Raw genomic sequence first — 8,903 nt, forward strand, 5'->3', positions numbered from 1 at the left:
TTCTTTCTTTCTCCCTCCCTCTCTCAAATCTCATCAATTTCACATATATTATTATAGGCACATTCACGATTAATATTGGCATAGACAATATTAATTACTTACACACCACCATGCTAAGGTGTTTTTAAATTTGGTAGAAGGGCTTATTTATCATTACTTTAAACACATGCACTACTTAAGGAATCAGTAATAAAATAACATTTTTTTAAAAAATTCATTAGGAATGTATTAAAAATCACAATGACAATGCATTAATAACATTTTCAATGAAACTATTCTTTAGCTAGTGTTTTAAGAAATTTAATTAAATAAGAAAATTTTGTGGAAATTGCATCAGATTAATTAGGATTTATAACATGTGTTGCTTTTGTATTTCGACGTAACTGATTTGTGTTCATCAGAAGTTTTTTAAAATAAATTTTGCGTATATTAATTATTAAATGTGATAAAAGAATACTTGATCTACATTAACATATTCATTCCAAGCAAGCACTTGAATGTTTTGTTGCCCTTTCCAGTATAATGAAAATTATTTAGTAATGCTTGCAGAATATGACAGAAAAATTAATGGATGCATGTGAGTCCATACTATACTATTTAAAGCTTATGTATGTGTATATATAAGCCCAACAGATACAACAGTGGCAGTATTTAGATGCAGAGCCACAAATTCGAAGCTTCAAGGGATAAGGTTTTATCTACTAGGTCCACGCTTGGTTACCAACCGATTTATCTGGTTCGTCACATATGAACCATTGGTTTACCAACGGATAGAAAAGGCTCCAAAGATATATTTAATAATTCCCATATATTTATTCTTCTTGAATCTTCCACTTATAATTAATGGCAAAATTGTGAATTTACCTCAATCATTTTTTTTTATCGTTTTGTCAATTTTGGCATTCGATTTTTGAATGCTACACGCATTTATAAATCTTAGACAGTACAATAATACTTGCATAAAAAAATAAAAAAATACAATAAGTTAGAATTATGTCAAATTAATCATATCATAATGAGGTAAATATGATTCAAATTGTCTACTTTTACTCAAGTTCATCCTTAAGAGGCTGTTATAGTGACAAACGAGGCTTTTCTTCGACATTTTATTTTTATTTTTATTTTTATTCTTCCCTCTTATATATGCAGCATTTCTAGTTTCAGTTATGTAATAAAGTAGCTGTAATATAATTGCAATTGGCTGAAAAAATATATATAGTCTTGTGATTACTGATCACCTATAGTAAAATAATGTAAAGAAAAAAAAATCTCCAAAGCTCTGACAAAAAGTTCATATCACTATTTCCTATGCATATCTAAGTTAAAAGTGTAAAAGCTAAATATTTTTTTTACAAATCAAACCACCCCTCAATGCAAAAGGAAGCATATTTCCTTTTACTTTGTGAATTGTTGGGTCACTCTGTGTCAGCCAACCATATTGGATTTGGAGCTTCATGCAGAAGACAAAAGACACGCAAGCCAGAGGAAATATAGAATGATCCAACATTTTACTAAGTGAAAAAGGATTGCATTATAGTATATAGAATTGTGTATGTCATAAATGGAATGCATATTCCTCCACACTTATAGCAAAAGCACTGAATAGAAACATAGAGTTACTGCAATAAGTGCAATGAAGCATGCAATGTTTTGTCCCTTTCAGCTGGGGTATAAACAGTTACATTTTTCACCTACGTGGCAACTAGGCATTGCGTGCATGTCAAGACACAAATTGAAAGGAGACACGTACATGCACCCTACAGCAATAAACCTCTCAACTAAGTTTACTTCCCTTGGAATACCCACTACCACAATTTCTCTCTCTCTCTTTTAATTATCCGAATGTTCTCATAAGAATTAACGTGAATCTCATAGATAATATCTACAAAACAATGTTATGGTCCATATGTAACAATGTGCTAAGCACCCCAAAAGTCAAGAAAACAAATTTAATTAGTGCCCCTAAAAAAATTATGGCCATTTTTTGTGTTGTACATGGTTTGTGAAGGTAAATGGCAAAAAGGGTATGTGACAATTGAGGTGGGTGTGGGTGATCCAAAGTGACATAGGGTTATGGTCATTCTCTCGTAGTTAATCTCCTACATTCAAACCTCATCTTCAAGGATAGGAATGAAGCTCTCCTTTGTTTGGCTTTCGTTTTCATTATCTACCAAAGGTCACATAAAATGGGGATAGCCGATTGGACATGCCACACACCCCATTGCTACATAGGGCTATATAGCATAAACATTTGAGTCTTCATTGCACAATGTCAACCTCTTCCATAAACGGGTGGTGCCTCTCTTCCATCTCCCCAGCCAAAACCTCTCTCAGGAAGGCCACATTACGCCCTTCCGTCTTCGCAACCCTTAACACTCCTTCTTCTCCTTCCTCTTCATCTTCCTTCCCCTCTCTCATTCAAGACAGGCCTGTTTTTGCTGCCCCTGCCCCCATCATCACCCCAACTGTGGTATATATACCAAACACTACACTTTGATCATTCATGCATTCAAATTACACATTTCTTGTTGAGTTTAATTTTTATGCATAGCTGGTGTAAACGTTTTTTTACCCTATTAACCGATTGTCGGTATGAATTTTAGCATATATAGTTATTGTAAAACTAACGAAGTTATCATATATAACATTTTGTCCATTGTTAGTACATGCATTATTTACTCTTTGTTGTTTTGTTTTGTGTTTCAAATTTTAAGGGACACAAAATTCTCATAAACTTTGCACTTTTGGATCACAATATGTGTTTGAGTTGTCACCATGACTTAGCTAGTTGATCATGTGCTTAATAATCTAACAAGGTCCACGTATAAGGTTGCTACTTGTGTGTCGGCAGCCAGCACCATACAATTAACAAATTATTTATATTAGGAAGAAAATTCATACCGAAAATAAAAACTATATATATATATAACGTCAAATAGCGTTGTATGGGGGAGGTGTGTCAGTGCGAGGATTCTAAGGCGATTAAAGAAGGAAATCCAAACTACTATAGAAGAAAAAGTCCATTCAAAATCAGGTTTGCCAACCAAATATAGCAACTAATTAATCCTCGGACAGTGTAAAATCAAATTTCCACTTTTCCGAGGTTTGACACTATTTATTTTCATAATAATTGAATTCTGAATATTATTTTCCTTTAGTCCTTTCCCACTCAACAGAATTTTATCATAGTTACTAACTTATGCTAAAGTTTCATGTTTAATTAGGAGAAATTTATAATTAGAAAATTGCTTTTCGTTTCTCATTTCATTTTCTAGTCACTTGTTACCAGTTTTTTTTATAAAAAAACTGACACGTATTTTTCTTTTCTTTTTGGAGAGAGAGGATATGGCAAAGGAATACGAGAAAGCTATTGAAGAACTTCAGAAATTGTTGAGGTAAGTCTCAAACACTCTCTATTATGGGAAGCATAATATAATAAAATATAATATGATTATAATATGCAATGTTTCACTATATATGTGTAGCTTCCTTGCAAATTGAGTAGCCTTGTGTTGAAATATAGGGAGAAGAGTGAACTCAAAGCGACAGCTGCTGAAAAAGTGGAGCAGATAACAGCTTCTCTAGGGACATCATCATCTGATGGCATCCCATCATCAGAAGCCTCAGACAGGATCAAAGCTGGTTTCATTCACTTCAAGAAGGAGAAATATGAGTTAGTCATCACACTACACCTTATTTTCATTACTTTTCCTTTCTTTTAGCTTAAGCCTTCTCATTCTTATTATGGTTATTATTATTGTTCCACAGCAAGAATCCAGCTTTGTATGGTGAACTTGCCAAAGGCCAGAGCCCCAAGGTATTTATTCTTCTGTGATGAATTATGAGTTTAATTTTCAGGCATTGCCATTGTAAAAAAAAATTACACTATCAACCAATTAGAAATCATGATAGGTGTAGTACTCTCTATCCCGACATATATATAATTAAGAAAAACACATAAAATGTGGAATCTAATTAAATCAATTTTATTCAATAAAATCGTAAGTAAATTCACATGAGTAAAAGATTCACATTCACGTTAATAATCAAATTAAAAACTTATTAAGGGTACGAAAACATCTCCAACTCAAAACAATGTTGTTCAAAACTCTAAAGAATGAACTAAAGACTTAGCATGTGAAGCAAAATGACAAAAACTACATGTTCAGGACTTCATACAATTAATACAGAAACACATGTCTCAATATTACATCCTATTAGAGCATCGTGTTCCAGTATCCTTTAGTACGAGGTTCTCTATAGTCATTCGCCTAATCATCTGCTTCCACGAACACAAAGTTCGAGATTATCATAAGATTCAAACACAAACAACACACGAGAAATGAGTTATCACATTTCTAACTAATAGAGAGAAACGAGACAACATATATACATATATATATATATATATATATATATATATATATATATATATATATCATATAAATATAATACAGCTTACTTAAACACAACTCACACCATTCTACCACTTATCACATAACATCACATCTGAACACCAGACGTCTCACACATTTTCACATCATTCACGTATTCAAGGATAAAAACATAATATGACTCAACCAATCAATATCTATCAATACACAAACGTTATGTAACAAATATAATAAGACTCAATCTTATATGTAATGTGGTACCATGTTAGTGAAAAATCTTGTCGGGCGTCCAGGAATACACGACAAGACAGACCACACACTACTAAGTCAAATCACTCTCACTAGGTAAAATCATAGGGAGACGAGTCAGAATCACGTTGTTTTGTAAGAATGCTCCAACCATGTGAGATCGGCACAGGCTTAAAGGAACACTCAAATCGGGTGTATTTAACCCCAAGGCCTAGACTCCGAAGAGTTCGTCAGGGTCTCTCCCTCTTGATTCAAGTTCAACCCAGAAAATATTTTAGCACACAGACTCTATCTATGAACTGTACAAAACACATGACTCATCAATTGTTCTCAAAATAATTTTAACTCATCGTGCCTCAAAGTGATTCAACTCGTTGGATTCTCACAGTGGATCCCATCACAATACTCGTCGCACATTAACTTGTTACCCTTAAAGGGTCTTACAATTGTGTGATTGCACAATCCATAACTCATAACTCAATACATATGATATCTCAAAACACATGTATTTCACAATTCATCATATTTTCAATTTATCACTTACACACAATCTTAGTCACAATTTTATGATCCGAATTTGAATCAGAGCATCAATTGGGCCTTCAAATACAATAATCTCGTAATTATAATCGTAAAGGAAGAATTACAATATAGTAAATATCCCAAAATAAATCTCAATTTGTATCTCTAAGGATCCTTACACATGTTCATTCTAATCCCAATTGCGATAAACACATCTCTTACCTCTAAGCGGGCTCACGTGTGTAGTCCTTTAGCGATTCCCTAAGATTCCTCAAACTTTTCCTCTGGTTTCTTTGCTAGGGTTTCTAAGCGTTAGAGAGAAGGAGAAATGATTAAAACATTTATTTCATTGTTTTCGTGCGAGGGACATTTCTCTTTGCACAAACATTATTTCAAAAATTCCAACAATAGGGATGTGCAAAAAAGAATTCCGAACTTGGTGTTCAATTTCAAGATAATCGAATGATTAACAAGTTCAAGATCGTAGTTTTACTATGACATGTTTAAGTGTATGCGAGAAAAAAAGAAAATTTTGGGAGAGGGAAAAGGAAAATCAAATTTGAGAAGGAGAAAGAGCGTAAAAACATATAATAAATGTAAACTTAGTATGTCTCTATTTATAATCAGAGTATTCTCAACTTATTATTTACTTTATTTTTTTTTTTATTTTATTATTTTATAAAAAATAATTTTATTTTACTCCCTATCAAATGAATAAATAAAATATTTTTTTATTTTCTAAAAACATATATTTATTTTATTTACCTTAAAACAATTATTTTAATTAATAAAAATATTTATCCTTATTTATTTAATTACAAAAATCTCATTATTTTCCTAAAATTCTATTTATTTTTAAATAATTTTTTTTTAAATTTATTTTACAAAAAATAAGGAGTTATAGTAGGTATGATTTTTAAGATGTTTATTGTTATAGTTAACAAAACTTATCATATATAATAATAATTTGTGATTAAATAACGGTATAAAAAATATTTACATTATGAGCTCACAGGTACATATTTATTCATGAATTATTTATTTATAAAGTAGCTAGAACATCCCTTTCGGATTTAAAAAGAAAATTTTGTTTTATTAAACTAATTTTGTCTCGTTTGTTTGTTTTTTCAGTTCATGGTGTTTGCTTGCTCAGACTCAAGGGTGTGCCCATCTCATGTGCTAGATTTCCAACCAGGAGAGGCCTTTGTGGTCAGAAATGTTGCCAACATTGTCCCACCATATGACCAGGTATGTTTCCAATACATCAAAAAATCCTTATTGAAATGTCTTAATACAATAATACTCAATTTGGTGCTCAAACTTTCTTTGTTTTACTCGATCTGCTGTGTATCAGTCAAAATACGCTGGAACTGGGGCTGCAGTTGAGTATGCTGTTTTGCATCTTAAGGTATTTTACCAATCATTGGAACATAAATGAACTGCACAAAATTTCAGGCATAGTGTACTTTCTGTTACTAACATGAAAAATTAATAATTGGTGGGAAAATGTCACGAAATTTTAACCAATATCTAATTTTTCCTCAGGTGTCCGAGATTGTGGTCATTGGACACAGTGCTTGTGGTGGTATTAAGGGGCTTCTGTCTTTCCCATATGATGGAACCTACTCTACGTAAGTCATTTTGCTCTACATAAAAATTACACCCCATCAATTATATATATACCCTAGGTCATTAATTATAGTTTGATGCACAAATTTTACCTGCTTTTTGAAATTGGAATCAATTCTCATAAAGCAAATAAATGCAAATTTTAATTAGTCACACCTAGTGAGTGTTTAGTAAAAACTTGTTTCTTATAAATGATCACTTTTTTTCAAATACTCCCTAAGAAAGTTAGTAAAAATAAGTGATTAATTCTTCAAAACAGACTGAAGCAAATATGCATGCACTAATTATATCCAAAGAGATTAATGGTCATGCATTCAGCCACCAACAACCTAAATTAATTTTGTATTATCATTTAATCATAAATCATATTTGATATAATTTTTAATGTATTTATTGCAAAGGTCAATAAATTTTGGTGGTTGATAATTAAATAACAATGTAAAAATGATTTACACAATGCATGATTTTATGAGATGAAAATTTTATGTACATTTCTCTTTTTGTAGGTATATTTACAAAGGTCTCACATGACTCAATAAGAAATCTTACTTTTTTGTTTGTTTGTTTCATGCAGTGATTTTATTGAGGAGTGGGTCAAAATTGGCTTGCCTGCAAAGGCAAAGGTGAAGACACAGCATGGGGATGCCCCTTTTGCTGAGTTGTGCTCACACTGTGAGAAGGTGCGAGTCATTATTACAAGCCACATGCTAGATAAATATTTTCTAATATTTTTCACAAAACTCAGAGACTTAACTTCAACACATAATATAAGGACACAACTTACATACAGTTTCATAAGTACTTTTGTTACTATTCTGAACTCTCCAATAAAATTGAAATTTTACTTCGGTAATCTGTGTTGACTTTTCATGCAGACCCTTATTATGAGGATTATTGGGATAAAACTCCAATTCTGATTAGAGAACAACACTAAAAACACTTAAGGGGCTGCATCTAAGTTTTGTCCATAGTATAATGTTCTAGTGTGACGATTTAGAAGCATATTAAAGCCATGTAGGTGATGCTTACAAGTTAAATTGGATTGTTTATGTGCAGGAATCTGTGAATGTTTCCCTTGGAAACCTGCTAACTTACCCATTTGTTAGAGATGGCTTGGTGAACAAAACATTGTCACTGAAAGGAGGATACTATGACTTTGTTAAAGGATCTTTTGAGCTCTGGGGCCTTCAGTTTGGCCTTGCATCCTCTTTCTCCGTATGAACATCAACCATTATCAATGACCTCATCTTGGTTCCCTAAGTATTCTCCTATCTAAAATGTACTCTGTAATTAATTGCTCTTGTTATAATGCATGCATGTGCTGAATTTCCTAATAATAAAAGTGGATATGGAGATTTCTCCACATATCACCCTCTATTCCAAATTGAAGTTCAATCCGTTTTGTTCAAGGAACGTGTAATATTTTTATGGTCTTTCACCACTGCATTTTTCTTCTTTGTTAGGTTAAAGATGTGGCCACCATTCTCCATTGGAAGCTATAGGGGCCATGCTTAGAGGTCGTGTGTATCTGCAATGAAGAGGCCTAGCCACCTTCATCACCATATGATATTTATAAAGATATATATGAAACTATGAACTGCGTTTATGCATGTCGGAAAATCTTCTTTTAATAAGAGTTGGAAATCCTCTTGTTATAAAATTTTCATTTTTCAACCTTGATCTTTATATAGTCCGCGACTCCAAGAGAGGTGAGAGAAGTTCATCTTAGTTAATTATATTAGCAACGCTAAATAGTACGGAAATTTTATTTTGGAACAAGCGTTTTTATATATATATAATTGACTCAACTATAAATTAAAAAAGAAAATAAAAAATTGTAGTCAACCGAAATGATAGTGTGAAAATCAACTAGTATGAAATTATTTTAACTTAACTAAAGGTCTTAGTTCGAGTCCTAAGCTAAGTATATAACTGTATTAAATTAATCAGCAGGAGAGTTTACCCTCAATAGTGGTCCCACAAGGTCGAATAAGATTGTCTCCCTGAAGGACTCATGTGTTCTACAAAAAAAAGTTAATAGAAATTATGAGTGAGAACTTTATACAAATTACAAATTAGAGAGCTTTATACAAAGTCTCTGAAACATTT

At 32.1% G+C, this 8,903-nt stretch overlaps 1 protein-coding gene across 3 annotated transcripts; it reads left to right on the forward strand.

The window, feature by feature from the left end:
• The first annotated feature begins 2,201 nt into the window (after window positions 1-2,201).
• On the forward strand, window positions 2,202-8,468 carry LOC114411683 (carbonic anhydrase, chloroplastic). 3 transcript variants are annotated; one of them, XM_028375334.1, is made up of 10 exons: window positions 2,202-2,470; window positions 3,337-3,395; window positions 3,524-3,673; window positions 3,769-3,817; window positions 6,297-6,413; window positions 6,520-6,573; window positions 6,711-6,796; window positions 7,369-7,474; window positions 7,851-8,054; window positions 8,258-8,468. In XM_028375334.1, the coding sequence occupies exons 1-9, from the start codon at window positions 2,270-2,272 to the stop codon at window positions 8,013-8,015; spliced, it is 987 nt and encodes a 328-aa protein (XP_028231135.1). In that variant the 5' UTR covers window positions 2,202-2,269; the 3' UTR covers window positions 8,016-8,054; window positions 8,258-8,468. The 3 variants fall into 3 exon arrangements, 2 of the variants coding, with proteins under 2 accessions (XP_028231135.1, XP_028231134.1); XM_028375333.1 differs by having other exon boundaries at window positions 7,851-8,009; XR_003666512.1 differs by having other exon boundaries at window positions 2,216-2,470; window positions 7,851-8,073.
• Window positions 8,469-8,903: the final 435 nt, after the last annotated feature.

This window comes from Glycine soja, chromosome 5, assembly GCF_004193775.1.
Source record: "Glycine soja cultivar W05 chromosome 5, ASM419377v2, whole genome shotgun sequence".
In the NCBI taxonomy this organism is placed as follows: domain Eukaryota; kingdom Viridiplantae; phylum Streptophyta; class Magnoliopsida; order Fabales; family Fabaceae; genus Glycine; species Glycine soja.

Excerpts from the sequence above, each read along its gene's own strand:
- LOC114411683 (XM_028375333.1), top strand. The coding sequence starts at position 2,270 with ATGTCAACCTCTTCCATAAACGGGTGGTGCCTCTCTTCCATCTCCCCA. Across the intron at positions 6,414-6,519 it reads TTGTCCCACCATATGACCAG|TCAAAATACGCTGGAACTGG; the intron begins GTATGTTTCCAA and ends GCTGTGTATCAG. Across the intron at positions 7,475-7,850 it reads TGTGCTCACACTGTGAGAAG|GAATCTGTGAATGTTTCCCT; the intron begins GTGCGAGTCATT and ends GTTTATGTGCAG.